The 25088-nt window shown below is 40.2% G+C and overlaps 2 protein-coding genes across 3 annotated transcripts in view; one reads left to right on the top strand and one right to left on the bottom strand.

Moving 5' to 3' along the window:
• Positions 1-16201, top strand: part of PTER (phosphotriesterase related) — a 71928-nt gene extending 55727 nt beyond the window's left edge. For both annotated transcript variants that reach the window (XM_006093736.3, XM_023758087.1), the window contains 2 exons: positions 7955-8095; positions 15115-16201. In XM_006093736.3, the coding sequence (XP_006093798.1) occupies positions 7955-8095; positions 15115-15325 (352 nt within the window). In that variant the 3' untranslated portion in view covers positions 15326-16201. The remainder of the gene's footprint in view (positions 1-7954; positions 8096-15114) is intronic.
• A 2519-nt stretch (positions 16202-18720) lies between these two features.
• C1QL3 (complement C1q like 3) overlaps positions 18721-25088 on the bottom strand; it is a 6757-nt gene continuing 389 nt past the window's right edge. The window contains 2 exon segments of the mRNA XM_023758084.1: positions 18721-19117; positions 24846-25088. The exon segment at positions 24846-25088 is cut by the window's right edge and continues 176 nt beyond it. Of these exon segments, the coding sequence (XP_023613852.1) occupies positions 18938-19117; positions 24846-25088 (423 nt within the window). The 3' untranslated portion in view covers positions 18721-18937.

Below are 25088 nucleotides of genomic sequence, written 5' to 3'. Positions count from 1 at the left end.
ATGAATGGGTGAATGCTTCTTTTCTTATGTACTTTAGCTCTGATAATTACATCCTTACCTTCAAGAATAAAACGTTTGTGTTTTTTGTTTGTTTTGCCTCTCAACAGTTTTCTTCTGTTATTGTCCATCCCTCACCCAACACCTGAACCCCACCAACTTTCATCTGAATAGTCTTCTTCAAAACTCAACTCAAATGAGTTACTCCTTTAATTATTCTTTTATAATACTTTGTATTTATTTGCACAATAAAAAGTTTTCAACACATTTAATTGTAATTATTAGTTTAAATATCTATCGCTTTCCTTAGACTTCAAGTTCCTTAAGATAGTAGCACACATTTCTTATGTATATCTGTAGCACAGAGGCTGGCACAGGTGGGTGATAGTACAACTAGATATTTGGTGAATTAATTCGTGCAGGTGTGCCTGAATGTATGAAATAAAATAATATATTTGAAAGTTCTTTGAAACTGTAAAGCCCAAGACAAATGTTAGGCATTATTATCATCTTGATCACACCCATGAATCACATCCTTTCCTCTGCTCCTTAGTTCTTTCTGTCTAGATAGTCGACAGACCCTTTCTATATTATCACTTCACACAGAGTTCCTGGCTCCCATTCAGAGTGCATTTGACATTAAACTAAACCCCTCAGCACTTGGATAAGATCTAGAAGTCTATAAAGAGGTAATAAAAAGAGAATCAACTGTCCTGCCTTTTAGTCAACTGTATTTTTTGAGGTATATTTTTATCAATTTCAGAGAAGAGAGAGGGAGAGAGAGATAGAGACATCAACGATGAGAGAATCATTGATTAGCTGCCTCCTGCACCCCTCCCCCACTCCCACACACACACACACACACACACACACACACACACACACTGGGAATCAAGCCTGCAACCCAGGCATGTGCCCTGACCAGGAATCGAACCATGACCTCCTGGTTCATAGGTTGCAACACTCAACCACTGAGCCACAACTGGCCAGGCAACTTTAAAACTCTAATAAATGATAACCATATTCTGAAAACAAAGATAGGCAAATCACTTTAGATACCATTTTCTTAGTTAATGGCAATATGTTTGTCATAAATTTATGCCTGTTCCTTATATAGACAGAATTTGTTTATTGAAGAGCAAAAGTATAAAACATGCAACAGAAGAAATAATATAATATGAATGACAACAACAAATATTTGATACAAAATCTGATCTTCCTCCTGGAAAATCCCAGGATATTGTACAAATGACATTGCAATCACATCATGGATCTTGGAGAAGGGACTTTGTCTAGTGTATTAAGGAGCTCTTCTGCATCTTACAATCACCTCACTGACTGTTAGGGCAAGAGGTGAAAAATACCTTAAAGACTGGGGAAGATTGAAATAAGAAAGAATATAATTATTCATGGGTAGACTAATATGGAATGAGCAGAAACTGGCTGAGGTTGACACCTACACTTATGTAAGAAGAGCTTTGAGATCATTTATGTCTGGGAGGGGCAAGACCTCTGTTTAATCCTTATCTGAAAGATGTCAAGTAGAGTACATTTTCCCATGATACCATACTGACATCTAGGGTCAATCCTTTCTCCAAATGGAAAAAAAAAAAGTCACTTGCATAAATGCAACTTCAGTAGCACCTTGACAGTCCTGGGAAGTCATCCAACTGAGTGTCAATTTAATGTGGTTAAGTCACCTTGTTAGACATTCATGATGTGGATGCTCCCCGATGTCTCTGTGATGGGGTGGATTTCTCAGTAGGTAAGTGCTGGTGAGAAGGAAAGGAGCTGCTGTGGATGGGTGCTCTCATCACAGAAAGGCCAGCAAGATCTAACAGCATAGCTTATGAAGACAAACGCAATCTGGATTTCTTCACAACTCCTCAACTTTTCTGAGACTTAGTTTCCTTATCTATAAGATGGGGATAATCATACTTTCCTCATATAGTGTTTGTAAAGATTAAATGAGATAGGGCTGCTAAATACCTGATAATGACTAAGTGTTTATTATTCCTGCTTCACCAAATTTTCCCATCCTACTCATCATTAACATCTAATACTAAATTCTTTTTTTTTCCCCAGGACTTTCCTATGAAAAATATGCATGAGCACTAACACTATTTCCCCCCATGGGTTTTACACTTCAGTAAGGAGAATTTCAATGAATTCATTTCTTAATTTCTACATACTAATGTTCAGTTATCCAGAGGGTGTTATATCATTACATGTCAATAAAAAATAATTTATATATTTATGTATATGTACTTATATATACTAAATTTTTAAAAAATATTTATACTGATTTTGAGAGAGAGAGAGAAACATCAATGTGAAAGCAGAATATGGATCAGCTGCTTTATGTATGCCCTCTACTGGGGGTCAAGCCCACAACCCAGGCATGTGCCTTGATTGGGACTAGAACTGGCAATCTTTTGGTGCATGGGATTACCCCCAACCAAATGAGCCACACCTGCCAAGGCTATCCTGGATTTTTAATGACAGCAAATTTTCTGCCTCCTTTTTAACTACATTTTCCTAATGTCCAAAATACCAGCTTAAATGCTTCTCTGAGGAAATCTTCTCCCCTACACATGGCTATAAAAATTTTAAATGTGCCCTGACCGGTTTGGCTCAGTGGATAGAGCGTTGGCCTGCGGACTGAAGGGTCCCAGGTTCGATTCTGGTCAAGGGCATGTACCTTGGTTGCGGCACAACCCCGATGGGGAGTGTGCAAGGAGGCAGCTGATTGATGTATCTCTCTCATCGATGTTTCTAACTCTCTATCCCTCTCCCTTCCTCTGTAAAAAATCAATAAAATATATATTTAAAAAATTAAATATTTTACCAAGGGACCATTTCCCTCAAAAATCACACTCCTTTCTATATGCTGTTCTACAGGATAAAAATTCCCAGGGGTTACTTTTAAAACTTTCATGTGTAGATGAATTTTATTGAACATGTTGGTCTTCCTCTAGAAAAGTATCTCTACCTGTGGTGATATTCTTCAGATAATTCCTATAATATAAATAGCAATTATCTATAATAATAAAAGCATAATATGCAAATCAACTGAATGACCAAACAGCAGAAAAACCGTCCAGATGACCTTCCGGACAACCATGCTATGACACGCATTGGCACCAGACCAGCCAAGGCAGGTGCAATGCGATTGGTCAGGGGGGCCCACCATTGCCCCATGATCACCCTGCAGAGGGAGGCCCAGGCCACCCTCTGCAGGGCAATCGATGGGGGTGTGGGGGTGGGGCTCTGTGATCAATCGCCCCAAAGAGGGAGGCCCAGGTTACCAGCCGGCGGCGAGTGGGCAGGGCCTCCCTCTGCTGGGCGATCGATCGTAGAGTCCTGTGATCAATCACCCCACAAAGGGAGGTCCAGTCCACTGGCCAGTGATGCTGTGGGGGGGGGTGCAGGGCCGGCCAGCGATCACCCCACAGAGGGAGGCCCAGGCCAGCCAAGCGATTGCACCCCATGCCTGTTGCCCGCAGAGGAAGGCAACGAGTGGTGGGGGGAGGGGCAGCGCCACATAGATGGCAAGCAGTGGCAGCAGTGGGGGCAGGGACAGCTGCCAGCAGCCAGGGGAAGGAAAGCCCTGATAGGCCCTGGGGACCCTACCCAAGGCAAGGGGTCCCAGATTGCAAGAGGGTGCAGGCCGGGCTGAGGACACCCCCTCTCCCATGCATGAATTTCATGCACCAGGCCTCTAGTGTATATATATAATTTGCATCTGAAGATGTGGATACCTATATTCCCCACTCCTCTCTTAAATGAGGCTGTTGTAAGACCACATCTGAAGAGATCAGGTGAGGCCTCACGGGCCACCCCAATTTTTTCTCTGATGGAAATGGCAAGCCATTGGTGGGTTCTGAGCAGAGGAGAGACCTGATCTGACTTGGGTGTGGAGACAGGCTTTGGTTGCTGTATTTGAATTGACTGCAGTAGAAATAGCAGAGGTAGAAATAAGGGGAGCAGTGAGACTCTACTGCAGAGATCCTGCAAGAGATGATGGTGATTCGGACCAGGAAGGAGCAGGGACATGGCGACTTGTCTGGATTCTGGTCATGTTTTGAAAGTAGTTGAGCCAAAAGTCTACCCTAATGGATTAGATGTAGAGTATAAAAGAAACCAAGCGGTCAGGATAATCATAAGATTTTTTGGCCTGAGCAACTGGATGGATGGAGTTACCATCCACTGAGATAGGAAAGGGTGTTAGAGCAGCTAGTTTAGGGTGGTAGATGAGGCATTTAGTTGGAGACATGTTAAACTTGAGCTGTCTATTGGCCATCCACATGGACATGACAAGCAGGCAGTTAGACATGCAAGTCTGAACTTTAGGAGCAAGATGGACCCTTAATATATGCCCCTTAATATTTGTAAAAGGCTCAGAGCAATATCAGGCTCCTAGTAAGAAAGTAAACAGTGGTCATGATTAATATAGTTCCTTCTCCTTTTTTGACCATGGCATTTGAATTGCCTGAAGTAACTGCAATGGTCAAATCCTGTTATAAATAGTTACTCTCTGAACTTGCAATTAAGTATTGCCATAACGCAATCTTTTCTTACTTTGGGGGTTTATCACCCTCTTTAATGGTAAATTCCACATTTTTCAAGTGCAAATGAGGTTACTGTGGGGAGGGAATTAAATCCATACTAATAATAGAGGAATATGCAAATTGCCCGGGATGCCATCATGTAATGATCAATCAGGACAGGGGCGGGGCTGCGGCAGAGAGCTCTCAGCACACCTGCACCGGGGGTCTGAAGGGTGCAGAGAGGAAGGGAGAGCAGGTAGGCAGTTAGGGCAATCAGGCAAGGAGGGGAGAGCAGGTAGGCAGTTAGGGCAATCAGGCAAGGAGGGGAGAGCAGATAGGCAGTTAGGGGGATCAGGCCAGGAAAGGAGAGCACATAGGCAGTTAGGGGATCAGGCCAGGAGGGGAGGGCAGTTAGGCAGTTAGGGGCATCAGGCTAGGAGGGGAGAGCAGATAGGCAGTTAGGGGGATAAGACCAGCAGGGGAGAGCAGTTATGACTATCAGGCCGGCAGGGGAGCATTTAGGGCATCACGCAGGCAGGCAGGTGAGCAGTTAGGAGCCAGTGGTTCCAGATTGCGAGAGGGATCCCGGATTGGAGAGGGTACGGGCCGGGCTGAGGGCCCCCCCCCACCCCCGCATGAGTTTTGTGCACTGGGCCTCTAGCTTAAAAATAAAAATTACAGCATATGATGTACACAGACAATCAATGCAATTTTGGAAGATGTCCTTTAAGTACAGAATATTTAGCATTAGAGAAATAATATCGTAAGTATGACAGTTAAGAGAGTAGATTCTAACTTTGAAATTAATTTATACTTCAGCATATCACCTTGAATATCTAATATGTTAAGTCTCAGTTTCCTCATTTGTAAAATTGAGACCTGAAAGAATTGTGAAGAATATTGAATGAGATAAATACAAAGCACTTAGCACAATGCTAGACCCAGTACTTTCTTATAATTCCCAGCTATGATGATGATGATGATAATGGTGATGATGATGATGATCAGCAACTTTACTTTTTATTTACAATTGAATCTAAGACTAAAGATTTTTCTAGGGTTTTTTAATTTACTATGGACTTTTCATTGAATATGTTTCTCAATATACCACTTAAAATTTAGAAAACTTACTCTCCAGACATTATGCCAGTAGAAGGAAAAAGGTATTAGAAGTAGAAGTCAGAGTCTGATCCAACCTGTTATTGGCACTTCCCTTCTCGACTCCAACCTGCACTCCCTGCCCTCACCCCAGTACCTTGCCCATATTGCTAATGAACAAACCGAATGAATTGACTCAAAAGGAAAAATACTAAACTTATCTCTTCTCCCTTATGTTATTTTAATTGTGTATATTTTTGTGTATAAGCATAGTTCTTTGAGGGGGAAACAAAATGCTTTCTATAGAAAAACACATATCCTTTTAGTCTGGTAACTCTGGAAGCAAAAGATGGTTTCCATAGTAAGAAGATGGAAAAGGAGTAGTTTTAATAGAAGAAAGCACAGAACTAATGCACGTTTTAGAATATGCCTAAAACAACACTGTGAACTCTAAGTTATGCTAAATTGGTGAATAGGATAAATAGAAGCCAGCTCCAATGTGACTGCTCAGAATGAAAGTCAATAGTGAAGTCCCAGAAAGCATCTCAGCACAGCAGAAACTCCTGCACTTGTGACACACGGAGGCTTAATTGGTCCTCCTATGGTTTGGAAGAAAGGCTTTGAAAATACTTCTGACCTCATAGAAGAGATTTATAGACATGTAATAGTGCTTTAATCCTTGCATCCTGGTATTGCCAAAGTAAAAGTATTTTGGAGTATATCCAATCCTAATCAGACAATGATTGTCTGACATCCCAACTCTTCTCCAGGCCAATCCTGGATCCCAGTCATTCTTTTTCTAGGCCCTCAATTACCTTTACACAATGTCAAATGGGGTATATTCCCCCCTCACATTAGTTCCATAGTCATTGTATTTTGATAGAATATTTTCTTCCTTCTTATTTCTCTGTGTGTTTGAATTTCTATCATGTTTTTGGGGGCCTAACTAAATGCATCCCTTTTTACTTGTTATAATATAAATTTCTTAAGATCATTTACTCTTGCCGAAACCGGTTTGGCTCAGTGGATAGAGCGTTGGCCTGAGGACTGAAAGGTCCCAGGTTCGATTCCGGTCAAGGGCATGTACCTGGGTTGCGGGCACTTCCCCAGTGGGGGATGTGCAGGAGGCAGCTGATCGATGTTTCTCTCTCACCGATGTTTCTAACTCTCTATCTCTCTCTCCCTTCCTCTCTGTAAAAAAAATCAATAAAATATATTTAAAAAAAAAAAAGATCATTTACTCTTGCTCCAGACTACTCCTCTGACGGTTTACTGTACTTACCTTGCATTTTTCTCCTTTTCCATTCATTTCATAGTTTTGCAACAGAAACTAGTGATATTATTACTAAGTTCTCTATTGAATTAGAAGATACCCACGAAAATCACCATGAAGTAATAAGTTGTATTTTAAAAGTAAGCACACAAGAGCTTAAATATCTATAGGAGTATTGCACCTTTTAAGGAAGTTTTAATGATATTCACATAAGCTTTGAAATTAATTTTAGAACCAGGTAATGATCTTAACAAGAAGCTAATCCTCTTATTGTACCTTAGCTTCAGGTTTTCCCCAGATTAGTATCACTCACGTAATGCATGGCGCCTGGTGCCAAATTTCTTGCAATAGTTTCCACAGTTCACAGCAGTCACTAAGGATTTCCAAACGTATATGGATCATATCCTGAAGACAATTCTATAGGAGAATTACAAAATTGGTTTTGAGTAGCCCTGGCCAGATGGCTCAGTTTGTTGGAGCATTGCTCCATACACCAAAAAAATTGCAGATTTGATCCCAGGTCGGGGGAACATACAGGAGACAACCAATTAATGTTTCTCTCTTACGTCAATGTTTTATTTTTTTTCACCCCCCGTCCCTGTCATCTCTCTCTAGAATCAATAAAAACACATCCTCAGGTGAGGATTAAAAAATAATAAAATAAAGTAAATAATAAAAAATAACAAAATTGCGTTTTTGAGTATTGGCAACATAATTAAAATGTCCACCGTTCCCCAGTACTTTATTTTATTTTTTTATTTTATTTTTTTTTATTGCTAAAAGTATTACAAAGGGTATTGCATATGTGTCCTTTTTCCCCAGTACTTTAAAAGGTAAAAGTCCCTTTTGGATGGGTAAATCTCTTATTTCTGCTAACAAACTGAACTTACTATTTTATAGTCACTTCATAGAAGCCAATTCAAAAGTTCAGTTACTTAAACTATGTTTCAGTACATAATGTGCTTGAAACTTTTAATCTGTATATGTGGAAAATAGGCTCTTGATAATAACAATATGTCTGTCTTATTGTCTCTAGGACTATACTTGATAAGAAGGAACTACTGGAGTTTGCTCAACTTGGCTGTTACTTGGAATATGATCTCTTTGGTAATGAATTCCTTAATTACCAATTGAACCCGGATATTGACATGCCCGATGATAATAAAAGAATTAGAAGGTAAATATGGTTAAATCTCTCATAGTGTTCCTTTTTTATTTTCATATCTGGGTGGGTATTAGCAAAGATTCCGAAATCAGGAAACAGGAAGAACCAGAGACTTGCAGAGAAAAATATCCCAAGGCTGTTTCAGGGAGAAAAGTCTCTATATATTACTGCAAGAAGAAAATGAGTCATCCTAAGTAGGCAAAAGCTTAACAGAGCCTTACACAGTCAGTGCAGATGGGCAGCTGACAAGAAACAGATAACACTCAACACCTGCCATGACAATAAGAGAATAAACCATGTTTTCCTGTTTTTATCTCTCCCGAAGTAGGATGTTTCTTTCCCAGGTTGAACACACTCAAGTCATAACCTCATACAATATATTTTTAAATGCTTTATTAAAAGTAGTCACTAAAGAGTTGGCTGCAACTTAAATGCTATAAGTATGATGTCTACAGACTAAACAGCATATAAAATCTAACCTTTCAAAATGGTCTAACATGCAGTGAAAGCAAAGAACTGTACACGTGGAAAATTTTGAGAGTCAAGGATGAATGGCTACCTGGTTTATCTTAGTTACATGGTGATGTGAACACTGAATGCAGCAAGTTGGGGGACCTGAAAGAAGAGATAGATTTGAGATTGAAAAGGATGACTTTTGTTTGGGAATATCTACGTGTTGCTATCCAGAGGGGCCCTTGGATAAGAGTGTGAAGCTCAGGCTAGAAATTTGAACTGAGGCATAAATATAGACATCATTGGATTGTATGCAATAGTTGGAAGTGTGGGGATGAATAAGATCACTCAGAGAAGAGAATGAGGACAGAGCCCTGGGGAACACACACGTTTAAGGGATGGACTCAGGAACAGACACTCAAGGACAGGTTGAGAAGTTTTCAAAGTGATAAGAATATCAGGAAAATACGTTATTATGGAAGTTGGTGGAGAAGAATGCTGAAAGCAGAAGGGCTTGAATGCGTGTAATAAGAGGCAGATATCAAGTGAGATAAAGACTGAAAAGTATCCACTGGATTTCAGTCAGGAGGTTCTCATTTCACAAATAGTAAGTGCAGCCTTGTTAGAAAAGGCTTGAGGAATAAGCAGGAGGTGAGGAAGAGAGAGGATGTAGGGGTTACTCTTTCAAGAAGCTTGGTACTAAAGGGAAGCCGATGTGTAGGGGTAAAACTTGAAGACAAGACAGATCAAGGAAAGGTTTAGTTAGGAGTTGAACAGTGTTGATGTAGCTGAGAGTGAGAGCAGAGAGACAGAAAGGATGAATCCAGGGAAGTAAGTGGTGCCTGTTCTACAGGGTTGTTATAGAATTTATATGAAATAAAGTATACAACATTTTTAGGTGCAGGGCTGGAGCAGAATATGGAACTGGTCAATTAATGTTCATTTAAACATCTGGAGAGAGAAGAGATACAAAGAAAGGCTCCTAAGGAGACAAATAGATGGGATCTGAGAGGCAAATAAAAAGTTGGTTAAAATGAGGTTTACTTTATCCACTGAAATGAGGGCATGCAAATAATGGGGTGAATACAAATAAATCTTAGTGAGAGGAACAGGAAACTGAGAACATATGGCCCCATATGGTCTCTAGTGTGCTCATGACAGTCATCTTCTGAGAAAGAAGGAGTGGATTCTGGGCAGAACCCTGTAGAAGAGGATGTAGCTGGGGATGGATGTCAAGTGAATGAGAGGGATATGGCTAGGGACAAGAGGTGTTTGAGACCCAGGTGAGGCTAGAGATCATGACTGCATGACCGTATATTGGCACCAATGCACGCATGATTTAGTGATTATTTTCCAAAAAAAAAATGTTTTGTAGTTTGGTAGTGGAACCAGAGAAGCTTTCTGAGTTGAAGCCAAACGAACCAAAAAACATGAACAGTTAGAAAGATTGAGGGTTGGGATTCTATCTAAAAAACGGGAACAAGGGAGGGGTTGAGATGTGGGTCATGAGGTCCAACTTGAAGGAAAGAGAGAAGTGGGTAGATATATAGCAAGGGCAAATAACGGAAAGCTTTAATGAAGTGGGTGAATACATTTAGTAGGAGAGGGTGAGTGAAAACTAGAAAGATGTAACTGGTGGTCAGAGCGAGAAACTGAAGATTTAGATTTCAGAGAGGAAGTAGTTCTCCATGATGACAAGGACCAGACTATGGTTTCAAGTGTAGAAAGCTAGTTAGAATGGAAGTAAGCAAAACTGGAGTAGAGATGTGATGTCCAGAAACTGTGAGGTTCAAAGAACAATAGTAAACATGCACACTGGGGTTGAGGGGAAGATCTTGAGCCAGTGGCCACAGTTGGGACAGGCTTAGCTTCTTCCCCCTGGGCAGTCACCTTTCTATCTGTACACCTTTCTGCTGTCCCCATGTATCAGCACTCTTCCTTGGTGACCTCATTCAGAGTAAAATATGCTTCAAGTTTAGCATCACTCGAGAGAGCTAGTTGATCAGGGTTATACTAGTTATGTAGAGGCTCAGCTCTACATAAGTGAACTGCTTGGGGTCCTGACCAGTGAAGCTACGTCTTTTTTTCTTTTTTTTACTACTCAAACTAATTCTTTGATAAACAGATTTTTTGTTTCATTTTTGTTTATATTGTTTTAATGTTTTTAATTTACTAGCCCAGGAACATTATTCAATACTTGGCAAACAGGTTTCCCTATGCCCTACCAGATCATGCCATACTCAGGTGAATATTCTCTGACATTTAAAATGGGGTGGCATGGTAGGTCTTTATCATCTTTCATGTTTTCAAAACCATGATTTCCTGATGAATATCCTCAACACACATTTTACAAATCATCTTGGAAATAAGAAGTTAGCTCCGAGGACCTGCTTCCTTTTTGGCAGTGAGGTATATCTTTTGCACCCTTATGTCTTCCTTGAGGCTCCTAGACCTTCTGGAATACGACAGGAGATCTGAAGAGGGGGATCTATGAAGGAGATGTGGGGAAGGATGACCAACAGCTCTCCCACTCACTATGCTTCTTAGCATATTTAATATCCTTTCAGCTATTAAATAGAAAACAAGGACTTAATTTTGTCAACTTTCATTGTGCCAAATGTAAACATTCTAGATGTATAAAATACATCAAAAATTATATACACTGAGTGGCCAGATTATTATGACCACCTGACATTTGTAGGAAAATTAGCTATAATTTTGCACTGAAGTTGCTAGAGGGCCAGACCATTATAAATAGGGAAGCAGGTTGTTTACCACAAGAGTAGAAGTGATTTTTTTCTGAAGATATGGGAAAACAACACGATTTAACAGCCTTTGAACGTGGGATATATATATAGTAGAGGCCCGGTGCACAAAAATTTGTGCACTCGGGGGGGTCCCTCAGCCCGGCCTGTGCCCTCTCACAGCCTGGGACCCCTTGGGGGTTGACCACCTGCTGGCTTAGGACTGCTCCCCGGGGGATTGGGCCTAAGCTGGCAGTCAGACATCCCTCTGGCAGCCCGGGAGCCCTTGGGGGATGTCCACTTGCCAGCGGGGAGCAGGCTAAGCTGCAGTCGGATATCCTTAGCGCTGCTGAGGAGGCAGGAGAGGTTCCCACCACCACCACTGTACTGGCAGCTGGCAGCCTGGCTTGTGGCTGAGCAGAGCTCCCCGTGTGGTAGCGCACTGATCACCAGGGGGCAGCTCCTGCATTGAGCGTCTGGCCCCTGGTGGTCAGTGTGTGTCATAGTTACCAGTCATTCCCAGTCATTCTGCTGTTAGGGTCAATTTGGATATTACCCTTTTATTATATAGGATAGAGGCCTGGTGCACCAGTGGGGGCCAGCTGGTTTGCCCTGAAGGGTGTCCGGGATCAGGGTGGGGGTCCCGCTGGGGTGCCTGGCCAGCCTGGGTGAGGGGCTGATGGGTGTTTGCAGGCTGGTCACACCCCCTTCAGGGTGGGGGTCCCCACTGGGATGCCTGGCCAGTCTGGGTGAGGGGCTGAGGGCCATTTTCAGGCTGGCCAAGCCCCCCCGGCGACAGAAGCTCCCAGCCTCTCCTTTTTTTCTTTTTTCTTTTTTATTCTGGGATTTATTTACCTTCTATAATTGAAACTTTGTAGCCTTGAGAGGAGCTCAGAGCTGGCCAGGACGGGCAGGCGGGAAGCTTGGCTTCCTCCATCACCAGGGGCAACCCAAGCCTCCTGCTCGCTCCAGCTCCGTGGCCACAGCTGGCTGAAAGCAGGTATCTGGGGTTTATTTACCCTTTATAATTGAAACTTTGTTGCTTTGAGTGGAGCTCAGAGCTGGCCGCAGCAGGCGGGAAGCTTGGCTTCCTCCATCATTGGGGCAACCAAGCCTCCTGCTTGCTCCAGCTCTGTGGCTGCCAGCTGCCATCTTGGTTGGGTTAATTTGCATATAGTCACTCTGATTGGCTGGTGGGCGTAGCTTAAGGCATAGCGAAGGTACAGTCATTTTGCATGTTTGTCTTTTATTAATGTAGATATATATATATATATATATATATATATATATATATATATATATAATGTGTGTATTGTGTTTATGTATCTCTATGTATATGTGTGTGTATGTATACTTAATCTCCCTCAAATTAAAACCATGCATTCGGTCACTGACTCAAGTAGAGCCCGCAGTAATGACTGAATGAACTGTTGGATTGTGTGCCCAAGTACCCTTGTCCCCCACCTTTTCAGCACTTGTTTTTCATCACTCATTGGCAGTATTTTCTGAGCCCTAGTAGTTGTAAAGCTCTGAAATGCAAGAACAGAGAAGTATGCTTTTGCTACCTCTGGTTTTCAGCACCAGAAATTCTGTGTCTAACACCTGTTTTCAATCTTCTGCTCCATTTCTCAAATCTTATTATATCTCTGCCTTTTCACACTTTGTAGTCTCTCTCTAATATTTGTTTTCAAAACACTAACTCATTTGTATTTCTATAATTACTGTGATTTTTTTTTGTCTTCTCATCTGTAGTGGTTCATTCCTCTTAGCGGCTTTGCTAGAACTACTGTTCTTCCATACAGTGGTACTGCGTGAGAGATGATCTCATTTTAGGAGTGACCAGGCAGTTTTCTTGATGGGATATAATTATGTTTCTAGAGCCATAACATTATCTCCCTCATGAGATAACTAGTCTCCAGATCCTTGACTTAATGAGTTCTAAGGGTTCCCATTTTCAAATAAGTATCTTATCCACTGTGTTCTTTCCTTACTACTACACAATTCATTAAGTTTGTGTTGTTGACACAAGAATATTACACAAGGCCTCTTACAGAATTTTGCTTATTCATATATATATGCCTCTATAGTAATGAGATACTTTTTTTTTCCTCAAAGACAGATGAAAAGTTGGGGAAAGCAAACTCTAAAATTTCCTGTAGTGTGATACTCCTTTTCATTTGTGGATCAAGGATTGTCACACTAAGTTTCAGCATTACATATTGTTTCTGTCATATCTTTCTCTTTTTCATAAATGATCGATAACTCTCTTAGATACTTCCCTCAAAGGGAGTTTGTTCCAAAAGTAACTTCAGAACTTTTGGACATTACACAAATCTTAAAGAGGCAAAGAACTGTGATGGCACAGTTAGCATTCCATGTACTTACAGGACACACATGGGTACACGTGATGACATGGGGTACACGTGACGTGAATACAGAGTTCTAGACAAAATATCCAAGTTGGCTCCTCTTTTCTGGCACTTGTATCCCTTTGACCTGCAAACACAAGACCTAGTTTTCCACTGTAATTTATTTTTAAATGTATGTTTTCAGAGGGCAGGGTTTTGTGCTTGAGTTTTTGTGTAGTGCCCCACGTTTTGCTTCCTGTAGTAGTTGTTAAATATGACCCGTGCACTGGAATGCCAAGAAGTGCTTTTGAAATAAAAAGAACACCTTGATCCACTTGGGAATCTAGAGACTGACGGTACTATATAGCAAATGCCAGAGAAGAGACACTGTCTCCAAGTTACATCTGTCATCAGGGACCCATGCAAGTCACGACACACACCGCCCAGAGTCCAGACACGTACAGATGGTGCTGTCAGGAGGTGACTCATGCTACGGGTTACAGCATGAGATGTTTAGACAATAGCCAGGAAGCCCTTCTTTAGTCAACTAACTGTAAATTTAAAGGAATGGCTCATTATTTATTGCAATTTTGTTGAAATGGAAAGAAGGAAGAGTAAATTTTTATTGATCAATTTAACCCAGTGCTCCAAGACTAAGTCAAAATTCTCATAGATTTCAAAGGGACAAATGCTCCAAATATAGGCGTACCATTGCTGACCTTTAAAAAAGGACTGAATAGCACAGCCGTCATGGCTCAGTGCTTGAGTGTGGGCATATGAACCAGGAGCTCATGGTTTGATTCCAGGCCAGAGCACATGCCTGGGTTTCAGGCTCCATCTCCAGTAGGGAGTGTGCAGGAGGCAGCCAATCAATGAGTCTCTCTCATCATTGATGTTCCTCTCTCTCCCTCTCCCTTCCTCTCTTAAATCAATAAAAATATATTTTTTAAAAAAGGACTGTCTAGCCATCATATGCCCTTCACTTCCAAGCCAGCTGATTTTACTCTCAGAATGTTTTACTTGTATGAAGATTCCTTTTGTTCCCTTATTTAATCACAAATGGTCATTGATGTTGTTTGCTAGAAAAAAAGGAGAGAGACTGAGATCTGAAAAACAGGCCCACCGAGAGAGGCATTTTTAGAGTGGAGAACCAGCCACAGATGCAGAACAAAGTTATTTAGTGAAATGCTAAAGTGGCCATTCACTCAAACTCGCACCTCCTGTTAGAAGCTATCTTTAATGCAGTATTGCCAGACATTGTCCTAAATATCAAAGGCTGGAAATTTCTGTGTTCATGGAATAAGGATCATGTTCCTACCAAAATGCAGCAGTATCTTTATCATCACCACGCAGGTCTCCCAGGACAGATGCCATCGTGGAAGGTGGGATCTCTATAAGCACAGTAGGTTTCTAAGTAAAAGTTTAAAGCACCCTGAACATTTGTAAATGTGAGACAAATGATGTAATGCGTTAACATTTTTCACAGGGTGCGCCTTCTGGTGGATGAAGGCTACGAAGACCGAATTCTGATGGCCCATGACATACACACAAAGCATCGGCTGATGAAATATGGAGGCCACGGCTATTCTCATATACTCACCAACATTGTTCCTAAAATGTTGCTTAGAGGTATCAACAAGAATGCACTTGATAAGATACTAATAGAGAACCCTCAGCAATGGCTAACTTTCCAATAAGGTGGTCATAAATTCACACCTTGAATATAAAGCTTACAGAGAACATTCAGTGATCTCAAACCGACTCAGATGTTAATTAATCAGAGCTATATAGAACTAATAATGGGTCATTACCTTTTTGTGAGAATTAGAAGCGTTTTGCCTTCTCAGAAACTGGCTATTACATCTGCACCTTTAAGGAGTCCTTGAGCCTCATTGAGCCCTAGTACTTTGCCTTAACAAATAATCACAGAAGCACCTGCTTCCAAACAATGAGTTACAGTCTAAATCCCTTTAGTGAAGTCTTGTTTTGTTTTCTTAATCTATCAGCTGCCCTTCTTGAGAATTTAAAGTGTTTTGAGTTAAATTACCCCCTTCTGGAGCAATCCAATGTTTCTTGTAATATTGATGATCCTACTAATTATCCTGCTGTTCTTTAATTAATGCCTAATGAGTAAGATGGCACTTTAAAATAGCTTCTTCAGCAAGAGAAGTGAAGTTTTGAGATTTTTTTTCAATAGATACTGTAAGACAATTACCAATTTACAATGGTAAAAATATTGTGGAAGGATAATTATATGCCGTCTACCTATCTGTATATACTTACCATAAATCAATTGTGCTGCCTGTGCCTTTCTGGCATCCATTTTTGCTATAAATTTTTGTTGTGCTTTGAAAAATTTGTATAAGGGGGCATGAACACATAACATAATACTGAATTACAAAAATTCAATCATAAAAGTCAGAATATATTACATAATATACTTTAATGAATCATTACATTTATAATAACAAAGGCCACAATTTAATCAATTAATCATGTGTAATGCAAAAAAAGAGAAATGTTTGCCATATATGTATATATATATATATAGTCCCTTTATTTTCTATACCTTTTCTTTGTTTTTCCTTGGGCCTAACTAGAGAAAATAATGCTTATTTTTCTGAAGAAAAGGTCAGGTCTATTAGAAATGACAATCTGATGCTACAGCCAACTCTCTAAAAGGTATCAGCCTTGGCACCCTCCTTGGAGCATGCCCATGACCTTCTCTCAGGCACGTACTATTTTTTAAAACTTGAAAGGTCCCCATGAGACTTGCAACCAGGTGAGCAGTGGTCAGCGGCAGCTCGTCCCCAGCTCACCCCCTGAACCTGTCTCCAAGTCTCCCTTTTCTCTGACTTTTAAGTGAGCGAAAGCAGCCCTGCCCAGGTTCTTCTGTTGCTTTTTCTACCCTAAGCCCTTCCTTTGTTTCCTTTATTTCAGCTTTAATATGTACTCTCAAGCTAAATAAATAAATAAATACATACATAAATAAATACATAAATATAATAAAAATAAAAGGTATCCAGCCCTGATGGTTTGTGTAAATAAAGCCTTTAAAAAACTCAGTTAAAACTCTTAGTGGATGTGCACTGCTTTTTATAAGTTGATCTTTTGGTTGAATTCTCTGTTTGCTGTTACCTAAAAATAAAACAAAAATTCTACAAACCCTGTTGCCAATTCTTTGATAATTACATGTTGTTAAATAGAAATAAAATTCATTGCAACTCCTTTCTGAGTTATCTTATATATCAGGATGGTCAAATGGAACTAATCATTATTCTTAGTGAATGGGCTAAGTGTTTTTAATCATATAATCATGACAGTTACTCAGACTAAGGCATTTAAACCAAGCAAACAGTACCTTCAGATGGAAACACCATGCATAGCTCTTTTGGAAAGGTGAGGTTTGCTAAATAAAAGATATTTCTGCAGATCAAAGATGATCAAGCTTTCTGTGTGTTAGACCATAAAGTACCCAAGAGGAAAGAGCCAGGAGAACAAACTAATTCCTTTAAGTGAAAAAAACATGCAAATATCCTTCACCAGTAAAACAAGCAGATTTTTAAATATCTGTTTTTGAAATCTACTTGTCAAAAAGTCTTCAAAAGGCAGCTGAGAGGGGAACAGATTTTTCATTGTAATAGTGGAAGTTGTCTGATAGTTCAGATCTATCAGCATGCATTTTTAATTTTTTTCTTAGTTTTAAAGAGATGGCTTTTGGTAGTGTATTTTAAACAGAGAGAAAGGATTTACACCACTCACAAAATCTACTTTACTGTCAGCTTCAATCCACCTGAGAAAAAAAGAAAAATTGGTAATTTTAAATGCGTATAATTCACAAACATTACAAAGGAGAGCCACTTGTTTTCAGCAGTCCTAATGTTAACGGTCTGCCACAGAATGCAGTAAAAAGTATTGATTGGCAGAGGGTAACAGAGAAGTCATAGGCTTAATTTACAGACATGTGGCGCATAGGGCGTTTTAACCTAATACAATTTAATTTTCTGGATAACTCTTAAAAGAGAAGCCATTTCAATTATTTTGCTATTCCATATATTTTTGTCATCCAAAATATATTTCAACCCAAAATAATTCAAATAATGTATGTGTTTGTGTGTGCGCATATACACATATAATTGTTTCAATTAAAATTTTGAGGCTATAGCAGCCACTGTGCCTATTGTCTAAAGCCATATATATATATATACGTATATATATATATATATATATATATGGCTAATATATATGTGTATAAACACACACATATATGTAACAGGTATTCCTATAAAATATATACACTTTGTTGTCAACTGGTTATATGTGAAATTGTTCATTTTGAAATAACCTCAGGCCACAACTTTAGTCAGTTACTATTTGAAAGCCTTACTTAGCGTCCCGTTGGTGATGCATGCAGTAGCTCAAATTAAACCTTTGTGCATTGGGTTATGAATAATCTTTTGTTCCAAAGTAGACAAAAGCCTCAGTCTGATTTAACACCAAAGAATAAATGTCTCTGACTTTCCAAGTAAATCTAAACACATTCTAGTGACAGAATGGGTACGTAGGGGATTTTCTAAATACCATACATATTACACATTTTCACACTTATAGGGTAATCCTATGATACAATTTCAATCTCTACTTCAAAAGACTATCACCATTAAAGAGAAAAAAGAAAATGCGTAAGAAAAAGAAAATGGGAAAATAACCATAGGCTTGGGAATTCCGTCAAATCCAGGAAATTCCAGGTTAAGGCTTGAAGTTGAATCATTCCCAGGTCTAGCTCTAAAGTTCACAAGAGTACAAGGCAAACAATTTCTTTGGGGACAAGCAGCATTATTTTGATTAGACCTCCTCCTGCAGGGTAAAATCATTCCTTCCTACACTATGAATGGAATCCAAGTATCGTAACAAGCAGGTACACTCACAAGAACCAAAGCTGACATGGATAAGAGCAGCAGGATCACGGCACACCAAAGTATCATATATATTGAAGAAATAATTCAGTGTCTTAGATTTTTCTATAAAAATTTGTGATCTATATAGGACTTCATTCACATGGACACTAATAACAAGGAGTATTTGCTTTGGCGGAAGTGGATCACACATCTGCTTATCTTGCTTTTAATATTTTTTTTTACATAATGTTTCTGAGAATGCAGATGTGAGTCAGGTAGCATTTGAATTCCCCACATATACACAACTGAGGTGCCCCACAACTGGCATTCCCCTGGGATCCTTGATTCACGGATGTTAGCCATACGAATCCAGCGTCCAAACTCAGATTAATAAACTTAATTCCTGCATTATCAGTCAGCGTAAATGATAAATCCAGAAAATGTGCTGTATTTGTTGTTGTTTCCTCCATGGGCTTTCCCACCATCTAATTTGATGTAGACTTCGTCTCCTGGCTCCAAGTGAAGAACCACGCTGTTACTGGCATAGTCGTAATTCTGATCAGCATCCTGGGCGATTGCACTGGCACGCACCTACGTGAAACAGACAAGAATTAGAGTTCGTCAAAGAGAATCTTCAAGTTTTCTTTTAGGCCATTCACAGAGCAACAGAAGCTGACGTGCTGCCATAGCAGAGAACTGACACAGAAATGCCCACCTTGGCCTTGGAGCTTTATGCGGGTATCTTTGCAATCGTTTCAACTGTGATATTGGAAAGGAGAATGGAAAGGAGGAAAGGGTGCTTTTGTGAGGGTGATTCCGGCAGTCTTTCCTTACTTCGGGCTGTCAAAAGTGCATACCAATTTATTCTCTTCCTAAATCACTACTTTTTCTAATTCTTCTATCTCTAGGCCCAGTCACTTCTTGAAGTGGAAATAACAGTAGTTTCTAGCATTTTAATTTACCCAAATAGCAATGTTCTAACCTGCTGTTGATGAGCACATGAGTTCGATCCAAACTTCAGCTCTAGTCTTCACAATACTAGAACATGAGATCCACAGTAGATAAAGCGCCAGATAAATACCACACCTCTAACTCCTCTGAATAGGAAGAAAACAGGGAGAAACCATTTGATTTGGGGGCTTTCAAATTTTAATGCAAGTAAAGGCCCTTTTACCAGAAGCTTAACTCTTGTAAACATCTTTGGCTATCTCACCCAACTTTTCAGGCTTTTTTTCTTTTCTTTTTGTGCCCCTTTTATCGCTTAATTGTGATTTGTGAAATTAAACAAATTATTCAATTTCAACATATCTAAAATTATAGAAGGAACTAAAAGTCCATGATTTGAAGTCTCTCAAATTGCTAGAATTTTTGAATGGTCTCATTTCGGTGAATCCAAATGGATGCTTTGCTTGCTTATAAACAAATCCACTCATGTTGAGCCTGTGATCTCAGTGAGTTGATAGACATCTGCAAACAAATTGCCTATCATGTCAAGTAACATGGACGTTCTGTCACATCCTCAACTCACATTAGGCTTCATGTCCATTTAGCTAGATTTTGATTCTGCCTTGCAAAATTTTTTTCAATAGGCAGAATTGTATTTGATTTATTTCAATAAAACATCTACTCTGTGGCTTGTTTCTATTCCAGTATAATGATATTTTCCTGAATAACACAGCAAGTGATTTAGCGGTTTGTAAAACTGCACTATGTAATAATGCATGACTTGGGGTACAATATGCCAGAATTTATCACTTGACAAAATGAAGAAAGTGAGACATAAGTCAAGAATTTCCATGCATTTCTTTCAAAATGTAAATGATAGATTTTCAAATTAAATTTTCATGGGGTATGTTCTCACATTAATGCTGAAATGTTAAAAAAAAGAAGAAGGCTCTTTGACACTGCTGAACTTATAAAGTAATTTGAGTAGTATTTTAAATTTTCTCCTGACTATCATATAGCAAAAGGAGAAAAGGGCTTACAGGACTTAGAATTCCTTAACACTATGCTGACACTAATATAATAGCAATATACCACTCAATTATGCTCACAAGTACTGACTGGAATGTATACACCAATTTAGTGAGGTGACCTGTTTTGACCATTAAATAATAATACAACTTAATGTAATAATATTTCCTAGGAATTAATAATAAGTTTGTAGGAGTTGAGTGCTTTGATTTATTAATTTCATCTAATCATTAATTCCCAGGGGGAAAAAATCTACAAGGAGGATAACATGATTATGACCTGATCTTTATGTGTGGATTTTTAATGGATGAGAAAAATTAAAATAGAAAATAGTAATTAACCAGATTAGGAATATATTAATTATCAATCCCTAATATACTTCTCAGCTATTATTAATAACCAAACACAATTTATTTACTGCTTTAGGCATTTATAACATGCTCCATGGGTATTGTGCTTTAACACTGTTTTCTATATGAAGGCATTTGGGAACCGGGACTCATTAAAAATCACTTATTCAGAGATAATAATCTTAAAAATACGTATAATGCCACTTGTATTATACGTTATTATTCTGCAGGGTACAACCACAAACCCATGTCATTATCACCATTTTTATTCATGAGGGGTAACCACAAAAACCTGTCAATATATTAGTGTGACCCCACAGACTGGAAGTTACGCTTCTAGTTTCCGCTTCCTTTGTGGGGAAAAAAAAGCCAGTGTGCTTGCTTTTTAATGAAAGTGATTCTCTAAGATTTTCACCTATAGTGCACTGTAAGGCCTTCCCAGGTAAATAACTGCCACTCTCCCGTGCACTTGCGAGGCTTTCGTATTCCTGCTCACCTGCTCGTACTCTCAAGGTATAATGGCACTTGAAATCTCAAGCTCTAGTCTCTAGCCCAGTGACTTCCAACAGTTCTTCATTTCAGCCATCAAACTATTGAGGAAGGTAATGCATCCACCTTGGCGCCTATTTTCAGGTTCCTAAATCTGCACTGATTTTAGCATTTTCTCCAGGAATATGATGCATCCTCTCCCTTAGCTTAATAGACTCGTTTCTATCTAAATGTACTCTAATATCTTTTCATATTATAAGCTAACTATTTAGATTCTGCTTGATCTTTAGTGCATGTTTTGTGGCCCCTAAAAAGGTAATTAATTTGACATTTCTTAATCTCACTAATAAATGAATATCAACCCACACACTATTCACTATTCCCAATATACCTCTTATTCACTCGTCCCATAACAAATACATTCTTAGAGTAGAAATTGTTCTTTAATTATTTTATAATTCTAATTTTGAGCCTAAGTTTTCATTATAGTTGCTTATTATAGTAGTACTATAGTGATTGTATTCAAATAGCAATATTTTTATTCAGGTTTTTTGCTAAAAGCATGGAAACATTAAAATATTTCCTGTCTCTATGTAAAGCTATTTGAGTCCAATTTTTACATTTAATTTGCACTGTCATGGGCTCTCAACAAATGGTAAGATTAAATTTAGGCTGATGGTTTCATTGCAAATATGAGAACCATGGTGCTTTTAGTGGCATGTTTCTAAGAATGTAATAGGTTGTATAGCTTTAGCATTATCATATTAGTGAGGGATTATCATTAGAGACAATATTTATGGTAACATTTGCTGATTTAATTAATTGCTACTGATGCTCTCATAATTTCATTTTCATTGTACTTCTGTGGAATCATAAACAAAAGGTTAAGTGGCGCATCAGGTTAATTTACTGGCCTTTGATGTTTCCATCTGTGATCGTGCATTAACACAAAGCATAAATAACATGTTTCTCAGATGGTGACGGCCCAGAGGCATTCCTCTAGCCTAGAGTGAACTGCATTTTTAGTTCAATTTTTGTGTTTCTCTAATCCACTTAATCCACAGAACGTTACACTGACATGGATCTCTGAGTTTCTGTTTTATGAAAACAAATTAGGTCAGCTCAGCTTAGAATGGGAAACGGCCATTCTAAGAAGTGATTAGACAAGAGCATAATTGAAAACAAGGACAAACTATTTATTCAATATTGATAAAGACATTATAAGATTTTTCATCTACAACTGTGTGCAGACTAGACTTTGCAAAAGAGTTCTATTCTAGAGATAAAATTCCTTAACACTAAAATTGTAATAACCATTTTCCAAATAGCCCATGCTGAATTAAAAAAATATATTGTTTGTCATGATATTTATTTTCTGAATTACTTGTTGCACACCTTTGCAGAGTAGCAACTTAATAATGTCAATTGAAAGCATTATACCTTTAAGGTCAGCGGTCTTGCCTTGTTCTTTTTTCCTGACCCTCAAAGAATGTACCCGCTAGGGTGACACAAAGGGGCATTCTACATTCTGAACAATGAAATAATTTAAAAACGAAATGCACATAGCATACGTATGTGGAATGGTTTTCTTGGAATCAGTGTGACATTTCTGGGCTCAGCAGTCTAGATATCTACATGTAAAGTAATTTAAATATATTATTCCCTAGTTTTTCATGCAATTACAATTTCCAGATATTTAAAGATGTGAACACTTTTATACATTGGCTGATTAAACTTGAATCTTATTCCATTTTAATGAATGCCTAAAAACAATCTCTTTAGCATGCTAGTATTTCCCAGACTTAACCTTTGAGTCCAAAGACAGCCGACTTGTAAATAAATGGGTGCATCATCCCTGCCTGCTGAGGGCTGCTTGTGAACCCTTTTGTAAGGGTGACACAATAGCTCTCACTGGGTACAGTGAGTCATGCCCTTTTTAGCCGTTTACCTACAACTATCCCATGGTTCTGCAAATAATTTTTATTTATCTTAATATTATTTTCATGCATAATAACTATAATAAACAACCCTGTCAGTGCCTCCTGGTGGTCATTACTTCTTTTTTTGTTCTACAGAGTCCTGAATCCTGAGGGTCCTTCAAGCTATTTTCTTCTAAATTCCTTTAGAAGTGAGGGGTGGTGGGAAGGGGGAGGGATGGGATTTTTTGTCCTTTCTATCTCTTATACAGTTTGGATATTTGTCTTTTGTTTTTGAAACAATTCTGACAATGACTTGGGTTTTGGGGAGTACTACAGCTTCAATACTGCTTGATAGAAGACTGGCTTATAGTTTAAAAGGTCTGAATTCAAGGGGCAAGTGGCCAAGCCCCACAGACCTTGTTAAATCAAAGTTGGCCATGGCAGGGTCAGGGGTCATTCACTGTGCCACCCAATAAACATAGTTACAGCCCAAGAACTCCGTCCAGACTGCAAGCTGCAAGGCCTCACCCCGGTGGCCACTGATTCAACATGTGCCGAGGGTCTGATTCCAATTCCAGGCAGTTACAAGTATTATTTTCCTCTTCTGACTAAGAGATAAGACACATTTCGGTTTTGCAGTGACTGTGAATTTCTCAAGCAAATGGAAAAGTTGCCCCATGATACAACTGCAACCGTGTGGCCCTTACGGCAGCGCCAACCAGCCCAGGCGAGCAAGTCCTCCTGGCCCAGGGCTAACTGGGGGCTACTTCACAGTGGAGGTCAAGGCCACTGCCCCTGTGAGCTGGAGGGCTGGGGTTGGGAAGACCTTCACGCAGGTGCCCTGGGGCTCGCTGGCCAAGGCCCACAGTCTCTGGCTGGGCTCCGCTCCTGCCCTTTTCCACCTGCCTGTGAGTCCTAGGACCCACTTCAGGAAGCAGAGTTTGGGTTGTGTGTTTGGGATCCTATTTTACCGTGTAAAACCACGAGTCTCAACTTTTTCTTCTGTTATCAGCACTCATTACTTCACCCCCTTCTTCTTCTCCTCGGCTAAACACTAAAGCGGATTTGTCTTGAATTTCACTACATGTGTTTCCCGGTCTGGGACGCTGCAGGTCTCAGGGTCTCGCTTCAACTCGCTCCTGCGAGACCCTTCTTTCTCCCTCGGGCCCTGGTCTTTCTCCCCGGGTGCGGGTTTATCGCCCTGACACGCCCATTCCGGACTCCCCTAGCCCCCCCACCCCATTCCCGCCAAAGCGTGTGAGCAAAGACCCCACCGCCGGGGCGTCGCTTACTGCTGCTCCGGACTCCCGCTCCCCGCTAACCGCCCCCTCGAGGGTCGCGCTGGGTGTAAGCACAGAGCGCGGGTCCCAGACTAAACCGCCCTCTTGGGGCCGCTGGGAGCCCCCGTTGGCTTCCGACGCCGAACCCCCAGAGTGGCACAGCGCGCTCCCTCACTTGGCTCCCGGAGCCCCGAGCCGCTGCGCCCTTTCTCCGCGGGTTCCCACCCATTTCCGGGGTCTCCTCCCTCTCGCCCGCACCTTCCAGCGCTCCTGCCCGCCCTCCCCGCCGCCGCCGGCCCGCACTCACCTGGTTGTTTTTGCAGAGATCAGCCCACATGCTGGTGCCGTCCCCGCCGCGCATCAGGACGTGGTAGGTGAAGAAGTAGATGCCCGGGATAGAGCAGGTGAACTTGCCCATGGTGGGGTCGTAATGGTTCCCGAGGTTGGTGACCACGTCGTCGAACTTGAGCACCTCGTAGCCTTCGGGCTGCCGCTTGAGGCCGGCGTAGAAGGCGATCTTGGGCACCGTGCTGTAGGTGCCGCGCTGATG

This window comes from Myotis lucifugus, unplaced genomic scaffold (genome assembly GCF_000147115.1).
Source record: "Myotis lucifugus unplaced genomic scaffold, Myoluc2.0 scaffold_121, whole genome shotgun sequence".
In the NCBI taxonomy this organism is placed as follows: domain Eukaryota; kingdom Metazoa; phylum Chordata; class Mammalia; order Chiroptera; family Vespertilionidae; genus Myotis; species Myotis lucifugus.
The sequence above is the reverse complement of the archived record's forward strand: the minus strand, read 5'-3'. Positions and strand labels throughout refer to the sequence as shown.